General features: G+C 38.3%; 1 protein-coding gene across 2 annotated transcripts in view; it reads left to right on the top strand.

Annotated features, from left to right (window-relative positions):
- PAPSS1 (3'-phosphoadenosine 5'-phosphosulfate synthase 1) overlaps positions 1–18420 on the top strand; it is a 47148-nt gene that overhangs the window by 11345 nt on the left and 17383 nt on the right. The window contains exons 4-9 of one of the 2 annotated variants that reach the window (XM_059817572.1): positions 950–1088; positions 3217–3335; positions 11211–11324; positions 14421–14537; positions 15571–15586; positions 17604–17809. In XM_059817572.1, coding sequence (XP_059673555.1) covers positions 950–1088; positions 3217–3335; positions 11211–11324; positions 14421–14537; positions 15571–15586; positions 17604–17809 — 711 coding nt within the window. The remainder of the gene's footprint in view (positions 1–949; positions 1089–3216; positions 3336–11210; positions 11325–14420; positions 14538–15570; positions 15587–17603; positions 17810–18420) is intronic. The other variant, XM_059817571.1, reaches the window with a different exon arrangement.

Raw genomic sequence — 18420 nt, 5'->3', positions numbered from 1 at the left:
ACTTTTCCTTCAGTGAATGAATGGTATGAGCTGTATTCTACCAAGTGGCCGAAGGGAAAAATGTTTAATTACCCGTAGTTCTCTTTACTTTATTTCACGCTGTGTATAAAACATGACATTAGATAGTACTGAAAATTAACCTAAATCCATGTTCACATTGTTTTGTAAAGACTTTTTTCGTCTGTGTATGAGAACACGAGTGGGAGAGACAAAAAGGATGTGTGAACACCAAGTATCTTGAAGAATGACCCAGGGGCTGTAGCTCAGATGTTTCACAGCATGAGAAGGTGTTATTTCTTCAGTTATAGTGGTACAAACAGTTCTTCTGATAATAATTTGGGGAACTCAAGATCCTGCAGTAAAACAAGTCTTTAGATATGAGGAAAAATAACCATATTTAGTAAGAGATGGTTTTAGTGGCTTTCTTGAAAGTTTTTTTGTTCTCTAAATGAAATTCACCAATTGTTTCAATGCTTGGCAAGCCATACAAATAAAATAATGTTTGGAGTATACAAGTCTTGTCAGATTAACGAATGTGGAGAAATCTGGTGCTCTGGAGAGAAAGGTGGTCCTATCAGGAGCAGCAGGTAATTAATACCTCCTCTGACTTTAGTGAGCTAGGCAGATGTAACTATTGGGGATGTAACTCCTAAGATAGGGGCAGGTATAGAAAATTCTGCATTCTATGCCTGGGTTTGTGTGGTTTTTTTATAAATCAGGTTAATGTAAAATATCTCAGATCTTCATGTCAGCTTTTACCATGTGATGAACTGTAGCCAAACTGATGTAGCTTGCAGGTCATCAGTTGATCAACTCATGTTTCTTTTTTAAAACTTCGCAAACTTGTTTACATTTTACTATCAGCTTCTTTAAAATGAACTTTGAAAGCAGAAAGACAATTAACAATATGTGGGTGCAATCTTTTAGGGTTTTTTCTGTTTTCTTTCAGGATCGTAATAATGCCAGACGAATTCATGAAGGGGCGAGTTTGCCTTTTTTTGAAGTATTTGTGGATGCTCCATTGCATGTCTGTGAGCAGAGAGACGTTAAAGGACTCTATAAGAAAGCCAGGGCTGGAGAAATTAAAGGTGAACCTTAATGTAGTCACATCCTTTCTACATAAGTGAAACATTGGTGTAATTTGACTCTACATAAGTGGATGTGCTCAAGCTACCACCCTTAAAAGCGGCATCGACTGGGGACAGGACCAAGCAGAAAACTGGGATCGACTTCTAGCTCATGCAACTGACTAGTTAGATGCGCAGGAGGGTAGAAGGGCAAAACTGGCTATCCTCACATCAAAAAACCTTGAGCAGATGACATGGTTTCTATTGCAAGCTCTTACGGTTGAGGATTAGTCTATCTCCTTTGTGTGTCCATTGACTAGTTAAAATAGAGCCTGATTCTCTCTAAAGTCTGTAAAGAATTGCATTAGTAAGAGTTAGTAACTTCCAAAAAGTAAAGCATGATCACCATCTTTGTGTAAAGACCATTAAGAACACTTCTGAAGAGACTAACTTTTATTTTGAAATTAGGGTTCTATGCTAGTGCCCATGACAATGATTTCCTATCCCCAGCCTCAGGTCAAGATTTAAGTACAGCCTGCAATGAAAAAGCTTAAATATGTGATCATTCATTGCAAGTATTGTTTCAAGTGCTTCTTTGCTCTGTCTTATATTATAGTTTGCAGAGGTTGACGATAGCACTTTTTACCTGTATGAAGAAGCAAAGCAGTTCTTAAAGTAATCACTTTCAGGGGCTGAGTGTGCAGATGCTGTAATGATGAACTCACCATTAATCAAAACTGATATAAAATTCAAGAAATCTAAGACATTCTACATAACTGGTTGCTTGATACTTCCAGTACTAACAAATACATCATGTGAAGACCAGGAATAAATAAGGCTGAACTAAGGTTTGCTCAGAATCCAAGCAAGATGGCTTGAGATGGCACGATACAAAGATATAGTTCTGTACAGGATCCTTATTTGTGCTGTAGAACTTCCTTAATATTTTGTTAATTTTACAAGCCCCATAATGGAATTCTGTTAGTTTAGAAGTGGTAGTGAGGTGTAGAGTGCCTGAGTGAGCCACAAGTGGGTCTAGCAGTGGCTGTATCTTATGACCCATCTGATATGTGAAGGATGAAAATTAATTTAATTTGCCTGTTGACAGGGAATGTCAGCAACTGTTATCATCTTTTTCTCTGGCAATGGCAACGGGACACTTCCTTTGCTCCCTATTCCCACTGCTCCAGTAATTGATACTTACAAAGTATACAGTTTTTGGAGCAGATACTGGCCTTTCTTTATCACGTGGTATACTGCAGCAGTTGATCTTTTTCTTGAATGGGGAATTAAACTACTAATTTTGAGAGTATTTATGTCTGAAGTGAAAAACTCGAGTTTAATGTTTGCATTTGCAATTGTAAAGAATGCAGATGGTCAGCTGCTGTAGCCCAGCTGATACTGCTGCTGCAGATCTGACTTGTAGTGCTCACATGCTTTGCCTTTGGGCTTGATTTTTTTTCCTTCTTGTTTATGCATGGCTAGTCAGAATCTCCTGTTTCAAAGCAGATTGCTAGCTACGTAGGCCAGAACAAATATCGCTGGTAGCTTGTACAGTCTGTGACAATAGTTATAACGACAATAAGCACACACATCTACCTTACATTAACAGCTATCTTAAGATGGGTGTATTAGCTAAACTACTGTAATAGGTGTTGGAATTCCTTACTCTTCAGAGTACCGCTTGATGGCATGAGTGTAAATTTATAAATACAATGATCATTCAACATCATGCTTTGTGTTTTTTAAAAAAAAAAAAAAAGAAAAAAACAAAACCCCAAACCAACAATCACAGCTAATAGTGAAGGACAGCTGATGGATGACTAACTCTGGGTTGATGTGCACGGTTCCTCTGCCAGTGCTCCTTACTTTATTCACAGTATAAATCAAATAACTTCACCAACAAAAATGTGCTGTGTATGTGCTGCAGAATGCTTAAGTTGGATGCAGTCACGTAGTAGGATTAGCTGATGGTCTGGAAAAGAAAAAAACCCTCTTGATTTCCCTAAGAAATCCAGTATTAAGGAAGGTAAAACTCTGTGCTCTTGCCTGTGGTGTTGGTTTATATCTAGAAAACTGTCTGAACAATTTTAAAATGGAGTCATCTTTTGGAAAAAGTCACTTAAGAATTTTGTCTTGCGTTCTGTAGGTTTTACTGGGATTGACTCTGAGTATGAAAAACCGGAAGCCCCAGAGCTTGTGCTGAAAACTGATTCCTGTGATGTGAATGATTGTATACAACAAGTTGTGGAACTTCTTCAAGAGAGGGTGAGTGGAAATGCAGATATATCGTAGTAACTTTTTTTCAAAGCATTTGTGCTTGCAATCTGAATGTATGTGCTGGGAAAAGCAGAGACAGTTTTTAGGAGTTAAAGGCTAATACATCTGTAAATTCTAGCTTTTAAACTTGTCCTATTGTGTGTTTCCTTTTTAAACCTAAACATTGCAACAACATTGATCTCTAAGTGAAGTAAGATTTGGACAAGTGGAGAATTAGTATTATCATAACGGATAACTGGAAGGGAGAGAAGGCTGTTTCAGTTATTACAGAACCAATGATGAATGCTGACTTTAAAATTGGCTGCTAGCATTTGTAAAAGTCTGAAATTTTTTACTTTGTCTCTATAGCATGCAAATTAATATATACTGCAGATGTGAAGAGGCAGGGATGCACTTACACAGTAATTTGAACTGGCTTAAACAGGGGCTGCTGTGGTTGTGTCTGGTTTCCCTTGTTGCCACCATTTTTCTTGCACTAGTAAAAGTGGTCCTGCAATTGTGTAATGACAGTTCAGGAAGCTGATTTTCTTGATGTGGCTGAGTTGAGTTAATGGTTCATAGCTTCTGAAATGGTAGAGATCTTTCTTTGTTCATGCCTGCAACCTACACCATCCCTTTTGAAGCCGCCTGGCCTCCTCCTGTTGTCTGATAAGTGGATTCAGCTCATTACCCAACCTAAAAAAAAAAACCAAAACCAAACAAAAAATCCCCACAAAGAAACAAACAAAAAAATCCCAACAAACCACCCACAGAAAACAAAACCCCGAAACTCACTAAAAGTGAAGGCAGCCATGAGATCGCTTTACCTCTTGAAACCATACCCCCAGAATGTGCCAATCTTCATGTGGAAGAAATGTCTCCTTACATTCTTATCTATAGTCAGTGGGTAGTGGGATGGCATTTCAGATGATTGTTTTAATTTAGATACTCTAGCAGTTGATTATTCATGTTTTTTTGTGAAGTGGATGTTCTGGAAATTTAGGGTGTAGGCAGTAGCTTGAGTAAAGCTCTACCAAGTGTGGAAGCTGGTACAAGCAAAAGACCTCATCATGTAGCCAGCATGGAGTTAATTTTCACCCTCTGTGCCAGTACAGCTCTAGAGAGATTTAGTCTCTTGCATCTAAATTTTCAAGAAAACTCGGTTAATAAATCACTGCTTGCTCAAGGTTGCTCAGGAGATAAGACAGGGCAGAAAACCACAGCAGAATTCTAGACTTTTACCCTAATGCTCATCTGAGTATTTTTTGGAAGAAAAAAAGCAGCGAACTGTGTAGGAGTCCTACCGATAAGAGGTGGCAGTTCCTGACTGTGGGAGGCCCTGTGCCTCCTGCTCAGAAGCACAATTTGGTACGTTTCATAATTGTAGAAACCAGTGTCACGTGTGCGAAGATAGTGATCCCCAAAGTCTTGCATTAGTACACTTGGTACACAGTGCTGAATGCTGGCTCCTGGCCCAGTCAGCTTTCCTCTGTCCTTTGCTTAAGGCACATTTTAGCACTTTTCTTTCTTTTGTAGACAGCAGTATCATGAATGCCAAGATATCTTAATGGTTGCTTACTTTAATGAGAGACAATGAAACCAAGGCATGGCTGAACAGGCGTGTCGTGTTCTCAGGCCATACTAATACAGTGATATCTTGAGAATATAATTTCTGTAGGTTTCCTTCAGTTGGAGCAAGCTGTGTCTATGTTCTTCTTTTAATAATCCATTGTGATTAGTAAAGAAAAAGACCATAGGACAGCAGCATTAAAAATAATTTGGGATGTTTGTTCTGTTTCAATAGCTGTGAAAAACTTTGGGAAGAAGTCTGCTCAAAGTATTGGTAATCCTTGAATTTCAAAGACTTTTTTTATGCTAATTCAGACAATAATGGCAGTAAAGAGAAGACAGGTGGAACTGTATAAATGTTGAGATAGACAGATATACACACATATATATTAAACAAGAATTTGAAACATTGCTCTTTTATAGGTAGTGGAATTATTTGGTTCTTAGAATTTTTCATAATGTTTGAAAAGAACTCTGAAACAAATTTATCAGGTCTTTCCCAAAAACATGTTCAATCCTTTATGGAAGAAAAAGGGAGGTAGCCACACAGAAATAGGAGTAATAAGCAGCTGTTGAATCTGGAAAGTTCTTGTGTGGTATAACTTGGTTTTGAGAGTCACCTGATCTGGTTTCTTTGCATGTAAATGCAGTAGATACTTCAAAGTTCTTTTTAAGGACCTACAATGCAAGGTACTGATGAGTATCTCCTAAAACTACTGAGTCTGAGTCATATGAAAAGTTCCTTTTTTTTTTTTAACCCCAACTGCTTTCAGTACTATACAAATCAGTGCTTGCACACTTTTTTTCAGTCAGAAAGGCTTGTGTGGCTTTTGAGCTTGATAAATTTGGCTTTCAATCTGCTGATATTTTCCAATAAAGTCAGACAAGCCTAGTGTAGGTGTTTGGCTATAAAGATTTTATTGTTTTCATTCATGTTTTTCCTGTCAACAAATACAGCTGATCTAGCACATTGCACAGAGTTTGTATTTCCTTACAATAGAATAAGTTCAATATTTATTTTGGAAAATATTTTCTGAAGAAGTCATAGCTCAGGAATGCCATCTTTATTGTTAAGAAAGTGCAAAAGTGTACAAGGAAAGAGTTGCATTTCCAGTAGGTAACTTTAAACTTGTAACTACCTTTGTATGAAAGTCCCATTCTTAGGGACATCAACTTATGGCAGCCCTGCCAATATCAACCCCGAAACTGGAATCTGATTATGTGCTTCTACTACTGTTTAGATCAATCTGCTGTGAGTGTATGTATAAACTTTCTGTCCCTTCTTCCATCTCCCACCCATCCCGCAACAGTTACAGCTAAGTTCTTATCTAAGCTTAGCATTATACTTGTATTTGGGAAGGTGGTCCTCATGGTATTTTATAGTACTGGTTTCCTAGCTATATTCACACAATTCCCTGCAATTGTATTCAAATTCTGTATTTTAGAGCGGTAAGAATTTGGAGCAAAGTAGAAGTTAGGAGTTGTTCTTTGTTGTGGTTTATAAGGTCAGTCTGTCTTTTTAAGATGTGAAGCTTGAGGCTGGTGGTTCTTGGAAAATATGTAGAAATGGATTCTGCTGTTCTGTACATCTGTGTGGTTTTGTTTTGGTTTTGGTTTTTTTTTTAACCTTAAATAATACTGCAGCTGTCACTGTAACAGCACAATGATTCTCTCTGGAGCAAAGTTCTCAATCTTGTCTAGTTCCTCATTCACTTATGAAAGAATTGATAACAAAGAATACTCTGCATGATAACCTTCGTCATCGATGTGAATTACAGCAGGCTCCAAAACATCTTCCAGTATTCTTTTTTTCATTGAGAAACTTGCAAACATGGGAGCTTCGTATTTTCAGTATCTGTAACATTCGTGTAGAGCAGGCGTTACAGGTCTTCAGCCTACTTTTTCATTATTTGACTGTAAATTAGGCACTCAGTAGAGTATATTTGACACAACTGATTATACCCATCTGCTAGCTGGGTACTGAATCATTATTTTACAAGAAACTTTGTTTCCTGTCTCCTCCTGCTTTCAAAATCATCTCAGCAGAAAATTTGTATGAATACAACTGTTATTTGTTTGCACGCAGGGTTCAAACCAAGCACCTACAGCAAAAGGTGATTGGGTGGGACTAACCAGGATTCATAAGACAAAGTGCAGACCATGGGGATTTTATAAATGGTTTCTAATGCTAGAAGTAAGCATTTGTATGAAATATGGTACAGTGACATTAACTTGCAGCATACCTATCTTTTAACTTTGATATATGCTGACATTTGTGTGGAGTAACTCACCTCTTTGATAACTAAACGAAGTATCTCTTCCTAAGACATGAGGAGGATACAAGAGAACCAAAATAAATTGTTCAGCATTATGAAAGCATGTGCCCATGCAGCAAATGCGGCCAACTGCATACTGTACTGTAACAGCAAGAGCATAGCCAGCAGGTCGAGAGAAGCAATTCTGCTGTTTTATGTGGCACTTGTGAGACCTTATCCAGATACTATGTCCAGGTTTGTGCCCTTCTCCCTCACCCAGTAGAAGACAGACATCGATGTACTAGAGTGAGTTGAGTGGAAGGCCACCAAGATGGTCAGGGGCTGGAGCGTGTCACCATACAAGGAGAGGGTGAGGGGAACTGGTCGTCTTCAGCTTGGAGAAGAGAAGGCTAAAGGAGGTCTGGTTGCTGTTTCTACCACCCCAAGGGGAGGGTATAGAGAAGACTGATGAAGACTGATGAAGGATGAGGGGTAACAGGCATGAGATGAAACATGGGAAATTCAAACTAGATGTAGGCGGGGAAAAAACCTTTCACTAGAAAGATGATCAAATATTAGAACAAATTGCCCTGAGAGTTTGTGGATGCTCCATCCCTGGAGATAATAAAAACTTGATTAGCCAAGTTCCTGAGCATCCTGCTGTATTGGGACCAGTTTTGAGCAGGAGGCTGGACTAGATGACCTCCAGAGGCCCCTTTGTGATTCTGTGATTAGGCTAATAGCTATTTTGTGTGAGAAGCTGGGGGGAGGGGGGAAAACATGCTCTCTGTAAAGGGTATGCAAGACTATACTATTAGTTTTATACCGTTACAGTGAAGATTTAAACAGACAACAGTAAAGATGTAAGCCAGCGTGAGCAGAAACCAAGTATAAACTTTTAAGCATAATTTTAAAAAAACATCTCCGTATTAACTTCTGTAATTCCCACGTCAATAAAACATTGATTTCTTGTCATGCTTAGGAAAGCAAGCAGAACCTTCAGTATTTTAAGTTATGGATTTTCTGTTTGTGAGGTATATGTACTTTGGTTGTAGTGGTTTTCTACTGAAAATATACTGCTGAATGTTATAGAAATAGATTTCAGTAGCTCAGATTGGTAAAAAAGCATGTATAATTTTGGAGTTATTATTAAAGAACAAGCTTCAGTTACGTTGAATTTTGTAATCATTAAATATTGTGATGGTGGTGTTTTTGTTACTTATTTCTTCTGCTTTCTTTTCTTGTTTTTAACTTCTGTATTCTGGGAAAAGGGACAGACAAGGTTTTGGTTCAGAGCCAGTCTAGTTAATTGCAGAGACTCCGGTTAGTGAACAATCATCCAGTTAGATCTGCTAATTGATAGGTTTGTATGAGTATTTGCTAGATGTTTTCGGTCAAAATGATTTAGGTTGATATAGATGTACTATATAAGCTAAACAGGACTTATTTTGACCAAAAAAAATGTGTAAAAGGTGTCTTTACACATTTGAGAGAAACAGCAGTGAATGGCTGGGGTCAGAAATTCCTCTTGTTGGCACAAGAGGAAGAGTGCTTCCATGGCTCAAGTGAATTTAACATGTGATAGAACGCAGCTGACGGGCAGAGAAGAGGCCCTCAGTCCAGAAAATCATACCTGTCTCTGTTAAGATCATGGCTGTCATTGCACTTGCCAGTTTTCCCTGTACTTAAAGTACTGACAAACTTTCCTGCAAAAACTGTAGGTACCAAAACTTCAGTGATTATTATAGTCAGGCAAATACTTCTGTTTGTTTTTTCCATGTATAAATAATTCAGTGGCCTCACACCTCAATTAATGTAAACTTATAAGACTAGTCATTCAGTAATGTAAATTGGATGTCACTTGTGAATGCCCATCTACTGGAAACTTGCCCGAAGGCCCTTTCTTTACAGACTGTTGGGGATGTTAGACAGCATCAGCAAAGAACCTAGCACCGCAGTCTGAGGAGGCACATTCCCATAAAGCATCTAGTTTATTTTTTTTATTATTTTGCTGTTATTTATATGACTGCATTGAGAAATAATAAATGTTGAGGAATAATGTGTAACTTGTCCTTCGGTAGAATGAATTTTGAGTAAAGTTACTACCTTGAAGTGGTCACTAGATGGCTTGCTAGCCTAGCGTTTTCCTAAAATTCATACCGTTTAAAGACCTGTGGACTCCTCTTGCTGCTGTTGGGTTTTTTCTTTTTTTTTTTTTTAAATCTAAGATGTTTTAAATACCATTTTTATGTCTGCAAGGGAGTCTAGGTTTACTAATCCTACAAATTCTCTAAATGTCTGACTCGGTGTTGCTAGAAGTCTTCAAGCTGTTTACATCCTTATGATGAGGTAGGTTGTTGACAGAAACTGCATTGTGAAACCTTTTTCTCCATTGTTTTGCTCATTAGTGGGACACTAAAACCAGGATAATATTTGAAGAGACCTTTTTAATAGGCACATTTATTTTAAGCTTTTGATGGTTTTTAAAATTAGGACATTGGACCCTAGTTCATGACCATTCTAGAGGGGAATCTTCTGTGAGGCAGCATAATGTGTACTCAGTCATTATACTTTGCTTATAAGGCCTGCTGTTCTTTACAGCAGGCAATACCTTTATTTGATTCTGGGCTTACTGCTGTGGTAGGAGTCTGCTGCAGCTCTCCTAGGCTGTAATGCTGCTGCTCAGGCAGAGAAAATAGAAGGCAGGTTTTGCCTAACTTACTGTCTAATAAAATCAGCTTCCCAAATGATGTCTGATATGTAATGGTCTGAGCTTTTCCTTACAAAACACAATTTATAAGTGCTAGTTTAATTTGTTTTCCTTTTATTTGTCTTTGGAGATACAAATCATGTAACAGCCAGCGAGACTCACCACATCTTTTTACTCCTGCAGTCATTTTATCTCCTGCTTGCTTTTATCATCCCACTCCCTTTGCTTTACTTTCCATGGAGGTAGTGCCTAATGTCTGATAAATGCTTTAAAATGCTTGGGCAAACTTTGTGTTTCCTACAGGCATACCTGTTTACTCTGTGCTGCATTTACTGAAAAAATAAAGATAACTTCTTTATTCTTTTTATGGGTCTGTATATACTTTGCTGAAAAGGGTGAGCTTTTTTCCTCAAAAAAGAAAGCATTAATTTACAAAAGTTTTCAAAACTCTGAAAAATCTGTTTTAAAAAGAACTGTCAGAAGCTTTTCACTGATTTTTTTTTTTTTTTTTTTGCTACTGACTATCACTGGAACATTTGACTGGGTCTTGACTTTTAACACCATCCTCTTGAAGTTTCGTCATGATGACCTTCTCCCTTTTTTTTAAAATTATGTTTTTATCCTTACATTCATATCTTATGAGAAGTTTGAGAAGTTTAAGGTCTTGAGCATTGTGGAGTGAGAATGTCTTGTTTGAAATGCATGGAGGAAAATGGAATTTTTTTCAAATAAGAAATTGATACTCTGTGGTATGCTGGTTATAAAACTAGTTTTCAGTTCATTGTGCATATATATGTTAGTATATAGATTAGGACACTGGTGTTATGTCATTAGCTGTAGGTAGTACATTTAATTTGTACTTCTGTATTAATCACTTCCAGTTGAGAAAGAGACTTTCTTTTTATCTCCATGTTACCACTTGTAATGTATGTTGTACAGTGAATGACTTAAATTTATAAACGCTCAGTCTCTAAAACTTTTTTTACTTCCTTGGCAAGTATAAAAGCATAAAGTCTTCCTTTCTGCTGTAGATAATGTAGGCATTAATAAGTCATAAAAACTTAATTCCATAGTTAAATATTTACTAGGTAAGTGTTATTTGGGGTACTTAAAGTTTAGAAAAAAATCTCTTGTCAGAACGTTTCACTTTAGTTACTCAAGCCAGCAGCTTGGCTAGCAATATATCATAATCTTGGAACAGTGCTGGCTTTTAAATGAGTAAAAATTGCTTAATGAACAAAGTCTTGCTACAAAGTAGTGCAACATGAGAATTTTACTTCTTGACCATATGTTCAGTGTCCAAGAAGCATTCTGAGCAAACATTAAGTTCTGTTTATTCCTTCTATACAGGACATTGTACCAGTGGATGCCTCTTACGAGGTCAAAGAGCTTTATGTGCCAGAAAACAAGCTACAGTTGGCCAAAACTGATGCTGAGTCTCTGTTAACCTTGGAAATAAATAAGGTATTGTGTGTTCAGTTGTCTCATTGCTGAAGTTGAAAGACAGTCTAATCTGCTGCCCAGCGGAAGTAGATATGGTTGAAATACCTGTACTGGTTACAGAATGTGTCTCAAAATACTTTCTTCCTCTTTTCTTGAGAGAAATCACAGCATCTGTGGGTTTTTTGGTCACTTACTAGAGATAACAGTTGAACCTTTGTAATTTCATAAATAATGTCTGCTAGAGTGTTCATTAGTTTATCCCAAGCCTGGAGATTAAATTTACAGTGACTTCCTCCCATTCCTGCCCCACCCGCCCGCCATCCATGGACTAAACCATGCCTGGCATGTCTTGTATGAGTAGTTGTTTCTAGAAGTATTAGTAACTTATTTTTTTAGTTTAGTTACACGAACCAATTTATTTTGAGTTGTAATGACCTAGAAATATGAAAGAAATCAGGCACTGCTGCTTGATTCTCCTTGTTGGTAACCTTCAGCTGGACGATAGTCAATTTATATACCAGGTTCAAACAGTTGCAAACTTCAGTCTACAGAGATATGATCAGATCTACTTTATTGGTTTTTTTTCTGGTTAGAGCATATTAAATCTACTTTTCTGGCTGTCGTGGTTTAAGCCCAGCCGGACTAATCACCACACAGCTTCTCACTCACTCCCCTTCCTCAGCTGGACAGGGGAGAGAAAATATGAGGAAAAGGCTCGTAGGTCGAGATAAGGACATAGGGAGATCACTCACCAATTACCATCATGGGCAAAATAGACTTGACTTGGGGAAATTAGTTTAATTTATTACCAATCAAAATCAGAGTAGGATAATGAGAAGTAAAACCAAATCTTAAAAAGCAACACCTTCCCCCCACCCCTCCCTTCTTCCCGGGCTCAACTTCACTCCCGAACCTCTTCCCCCCCAAGCGGCACAGGGGGATGGGGAATGGGGGTTGCGGTCAGTTCATCACACATTGTTTCTGCCGCTCCTTCCTCCTCACACTCTTCCCCTGCTCCAGCGTGGGGTCCCTCCCACAGGAGACAGTTCTCCACGAACTTCTCCAACGTGGGTTCTTCCCACGGGCTGCAGTTCTTCACGAACTGCTCCAGCATGGGTCCGTTCCACGGGGTGCAGTCCTTCAGGAACCGACTGCTCCAATGTGGGTCCCCCGCGGGATCGCAAGTCCTGCCAGCAAACCTGCTCCAGCGTGGGCTCCTCTCTCCACGGCTCCACAGGTCCTGCCAGGAGCCTGCTCCAGCATGGGCTTCCCACAGGACCACAGCCTCCTTCAGGCATCCACCTGCTCCAGCTTGGGGTCCTCCACGGGCTGCAGGTGGATATCTGCTCCACCGTGGACCTCCATGGGCTGCAGGGGGACAACCTGCTTCACCATGGTCTTCACCACGGGCTGCAGGGGAATCTCTGCTCCGGCGCCTGGAGCCTCTCCTCCCCCTCCTTCTTCACTGACCTTGGTGTCTGCAGAGTTGTTTCTCTCACATATTCTCACTCCTCTCTTCTCCGGCTGCCGCTTCCCGGTTTTTTCCCCCCTTCTTAAATATGTTATCACAGAGGCGCTACCACTGTCGCTGATTAGCTCAGCCTTAGCCAGTGGCAGATACGTCTTGGAGTCGGCTGGCATTGGCTCTATCAGACATAGGAGAAGCTTCTAGCAGCTTCTCGCAGAAGCCACCCCTGTAGCCCCCCCTGCTACCAAAACACTGCCACGCAAACCCAATACACTGGCTTCCAGCAGAGAAAATGTGGAAAAGCATGGATTAGCTTGATCAACTCTGTTATTACTTTGGTTAAATGCATTGTTTTCCAACTTGGATAAATTTGACAAAGCTGTTTCTGGCTGTCTTTCTGTTCTACCTCATCTTCTTTTTCTGAAGAACTGGGCCTAAGCACAGATACAATGCATGAATGTTTTCGCTGGCTTTTTGACAGTATTACTAGAACTTAAAACTAAGCATTTGATCTAGGAGCTGACTAAGCTCAGAGTTGAGTATCTGCAGTGAGTAACTTGACTTTGGAAGACCAAGACAACACACTAAGCACTGAATTAAATAGTTTTAAAATTTGCCTAGCCTTCTACTACTACTAAATTTTAGTACTTCCTTCCAATGCATCTTACTAGATGCCTTTCACATACGTGTCTGTAAAACTATTTATTGCTGTGATGAAGAATAAATATTTAAGGTCACCATTATTATATTTCTGTAGTGTCCCATTCTAAATTGCTCCCTATCTAGAAAAACAAATCCTTTCCCCCTCCACTCCCAACAGTGGTTTGTTAAATATTAAGCAAGTATATAACGTAAGCTCGGGAAGAAAATGCGTGTTGTATCTGCCTCAGCATAAATTAAACAGTGTAATAAAATTAGTCATGCTCTTTGCAAAAGAGACTTGCACAAGCAAAACCTGTCCTCTCAAAGAGTTGACCAAGTATCAGTAATGTACATGCAGAAGTAATAGAGGCCACACACTAAGTCATAGTGTGACTGTTTAAGTGCTAAGGAAGGAAATTCCCTGTAAGCAGATATCTTTAAAACTAAAATTAGTACTAGTCCCAAGAGAATTTTACTTCTGGATTGTCTCACTAGTTTCTGCAATAAAAGGTTTTTTTCTAATCTGTTTTAAGATTAGACCTCTTAAATATTCACCCCCATAATTCTGACATTTTTGTGGTAATTGTATGTGGTTTTTTCCTTTTTTTTGTTACCTCTTGGTTATCTTGCTTTGTTAAAAAAACAAATGCAAGTGGAACTCTCTAATTGTGTTAAGTTGAACTTCATCAAACAATTACAAATAAAGTTTATTGTTGTGGGAGGTTTTCTTTGTTTGTTGGTTTGGTTTTTAATTCACAGAAATTTGATCTAGTGTAAGGACTGGAAAATAGCCAAAAATGTGAATAGCGAGGAAAGTTGTTCTTTTTTTCTTACTTGTAGAAACTTTGAGTTCTTTATGATTAAAAACTGTAATACTGATAAATCTTCCATTTATACTGTCCTGCATTTTATGGGTAAATCATGATCTATTGTGATTAATACCTGATGTCAGTCATGAAGCAACAACTTTTATCTGCTCTAAGTCTATTTCTCCATTTCTTTACAAGGTGGATATGCAGTGGGTGCAAGTGCTAGCAGAAGGTTGGGCAACACCCCTGAATGGCTTTATGAGAGAGAGAGAATACCTACAGTGCCTTCACTTTGACTGTCTCCTCGATGGTAGGGTAAAACTTACCATTTGTAAAACTGAGGGAACTAATCCTACTTCTAAAATATTGTTGATGCTTTGCTTCTTAGTGGTGGTGTGGTAACACGTTATCAGGCTTGTGCACAACCTGGGGTAAGAGAATAGGATATTATAATCATCAGTTTTCAACTTGATGGTTTTATTCTTTTTATACGTACCATTGTGTTAGAGTTTGAATGTCTTGTCTTTTTGCCTTTACAAATGATATTTTTCAAATGTTTTCATTTTTGACAAACATTTCAACCTAAAATCCATGTTTCTAATTTGTTTTGAAAAAATTGATTTTAGAATTCAGAATTGCAATTTAATTACTGTTTAGCTCTGTGTGCCAAAAGCTTTGTTTTGTAATAGTAATGAAGGAAAGGACAACAAGCTGACTTGAGTGCTGGAGCTATTGCAAGTATGAAATCAGAATTTGAGGACGTGGCTTGAGTATGGACAATTGTCACATGTAATTGAGTTACTATGACTTAATTATCCTGTGATGATTTAAACAAATATATTCTATTTTGCATTACCAGTTGGCTAAGAGCAAGCATTAGTTAAGGTGGTCAACAAGTGACAACATCCTCAGGTTTTGGAATGTGATTGTAATTCTCTGACATTTTTCATTTATTCCTCTTTGAAGGCTCTGTTTCACTGCAGCCTTAGGTTTTTTTGCACTCTCTATGTCAAAGAGGGATAGTAAAAATTCCTGTCTCCCTACTTCCTTCTGCATTACTCTTCTCTTGCTGGAGACCAAATAGCAGGAAAAGTTACTTGTCTTTCAATTCTATGATCCAGACATCTGTTGTCCCTCTTACATTTTCTAGTCCGCTTTTCAATACGTGTCTCGGATACTATCCTAGGCAACATAATGCCATCCTGTTATTTTGGAGTTTCTAAAATTTGCAGTGTCGTTTTGGACTGCTAGTTTTGTTTTCATTCCATTTGCCTTCTGTGTGTCCATCCAGGTGAAATGTATTCTGCAAATGACATGCTATGCATTCAACTGCTAAAATAGCTTGTAGCTCCTTGTTCTGCCTGGTAGTCTTCTGTAAATCAGAGTTTTTATAAGGCTTTTAAGACCTTCTATAGGTGAGTGTTTCAGATATGGCAATATTACAAGTTTTTAAACTTCTCTTGCAATTGTTTTTAGTACCTCTTGTATGCTGCAAAAAATATGAGTAATGAAAAATAACAAATAAGTTATTGATTGCAACAGTTTTCAGTCCTAAGCTTGAATGGAACAGTCATGTTCCTCTAGATGCTACCATATGTCCTCTTTTCAGGTATCTACTGCAACATTTATGTATGAGAACTGTTTTAGAAAAAGGTGATTGCCTTAAAGCTGCTTTGCTACTTGAAGCAGTGGCAATGGTTAAGTCAAAACAATGTTCTGAAAGTTTCCTCCTTGCTTCGTGTGTTAGTTCTGGAGTCTCACAGAAGCAGTCATTTTCCAGGGTTTTGATTTTGAAGGGAGGTAAATTGTTTAATACCTGCAATGCATCTCACCCTTCGGGCTCTAAATGCAATGTTCATACTGACTGACTTCTGCGTTATGGAGATTAGTGCAGATGCGTTGATATTCTCACTTTGAAGCTTTAGTTATCTGAAATAGTCTCAAGCTGACGCTGTGCTCATCTGTGACTTAACAAACTCACTCCACTACCTTGCCTCAGTTTCTTGTTTGTACAGTGGCTGAAGACAGATGTCAAAGATTTTATATATTTATTATTGGTCGCTGACAAAATTTTAATAATCCATCGGTTTGAGATCTCCTCCCAGTTTGAAATATTTATCTGCTTGTTTGCAAAGCAAAAGGATTTTTTTAATTATCAAGTTAGGGGTGGCAAATCACCTTCCCTGTGACTGTTGCCAAGCTCAATTTTATGACCTAGTTGCTTTGAAAATAACTCTGAGCACTAAGACTGAACTTAGGAGAAGGTGTGCAGCTTGCTTTTCATTTTGCATTATGAACGAAGGGGGGACCTATTTTTCTTTTAAACTTTTAATCCAGCTTCATAATTTTAACTTCCTACCACATTTAAGGTAAAGTTGAGAGAACGTTATAAAAAATGTATTGCTCAAATAATGGGGAAATCAGCCTTATTTAGAGTCTTGGCCCCCCTAAAGCCAATACTAAAATCCCCATTAACTTCAAGGAGCCCATGACTTTTCTGCAGGAGACCACCCAAAAGTTTTGCACTCTTTCAGCAAGTGTATGCTCATTAGAATTCCAGCCTTTGTATGAGACTTACAGTATTTACTCCACTGGGTTTCTCAAATCTCACTCCTGTAGTCAAGAAAAACAAGACTTCCAGCATCTAGCAGTGAAGTAAATGCTTAAAAATGAGGACCACACATAACCTGAAAATTCAGATACATTGGTTTAGTTTTAGAAGTAAAGTAGCTGGTAAGCTTTCAGCTGAACAAACTATGCAAAATGTCTGCCTGACTCAACAGTGTTTTCTGAAATACATATGCTTGAATCTGAATACAGTTTTAAGTAAACAGAAAAAGTCACCTTTTGAAATATTTGAATTATATATGCTAACTACTTGGGTACATTTGGCTGCTTCTGTTGCATTGGACTTTTCTTACAGACCAGAAGTATGCCTACTGAGAATGCTATTTCTTTTTTACTCATTATCCACTCCAGGAGCAATCTTGCCTAATATTTTAGATAATCTGTTTAAAAATGTCAGTTGTGTATCTCTGTTTACTATTTAGCTTCTTGAACAAGATATTCATTTGAGATCCCAAAGATGTAGTATCCTCACAGTCTAAATACTTTGTGTGCAGCTATAAGTACTTGCTGTTTTCACTACTGTCTTTGCTCTTTCTCAAACCTCAGTGCTTGCACATTTTTATAGCACATGTATCTTATGCAAGAGTTCATTCTAAAAGTTGCTTTTAACCCCTGTTAAAATAAGTACTTGAACTACCTGTTGTGTCCACTTACAGCCTGGACTGTAACCTGTTTAGGAGGGTAGATTTTCATAATATCATTGATGACCATTACTAAGGATAAGGGTACTTTTTTTTTCTCTTCACTCTGCAGGGGGAGTTATTAATCTGTCAGTGCCTATAGTGCTAACAGCTACTCAAGAAGACAAAGAAAGACTGGACGGGTGTACAGCAATTGCACTGGTGTATGAAGGTCGCCGCGTGGCCATTCTCCGTAATCCCGAATTCTACGAGCACAGGAAAGAGGAACGCTGTGCTAGGCAATGGGGAACAACATGCAAAGAACATCCCTACATCAAGGTGTGTGTTTAAAAGTTTAAAATCTAGTCCTATTAGCTGTACTGTTTGTGGAGCTGCAGTTAAGTGAAATGGATGTCTGTGACTGGTGTATTTTGACAGCAAAACTACTTCGAGAACTAATTAAAAAGTTCGAGCAGAAACAAAGGTGATTTTTTTTTTATTCTATGCAGCTGTTGAATAGTCTGCCCTTAGTGTGAAAATCTAATGTCAATATGTACACATGAAATGTATTTAAAATGCACTGTAGAATCTGTGCTACAGAAGAGGGAACTTTGCCCTCTAGTGTGCCTAGGAAACGCATCCCTCTATGTAGCCAGATGGATCATCAAAGCTTCTTAATCAGTGGATATAGGCATTGTGAAGGCAAGAAAACTTCTGCCTGCATGGTGGAACACGTGAGAACTGCCTGGTTTAGGTGCTTTTGAAACAGGCCCTGTTCCTGGAGAGTTCATCATTTAACCCTCTGGGGAGTTATTTCCCATCTGTTGTGTTCAGTGTATTTTATTATCTTGACTTTATGTGTATGTCATACTGAAATATTCTAATTGTAATATATTCATTGCAATGCTGTGTTTGGTTTTACCAGCTGATGTAAATGTTGCATCTTAGCT

The sequence above is a fragment of the Gavia stellata genome, chromosome 5 (assembly GCF_030936135.1).
Source record: "Gavia stellata isolate bGavSte3 chromosome 5, bGavSte3.hap2, whole genome shotgun sequence".
Classification (NCBI taxonomy): Eukaryota; Metazoa; Chordata; class Aves; order Gaviiformes; family Gaviidae; genus Gavia; species Gavia stellata.
Note: the sequence above shows the minus strand (reverse complement) of the source record. Positions and strands in the feature narration are given on the sequence as shown.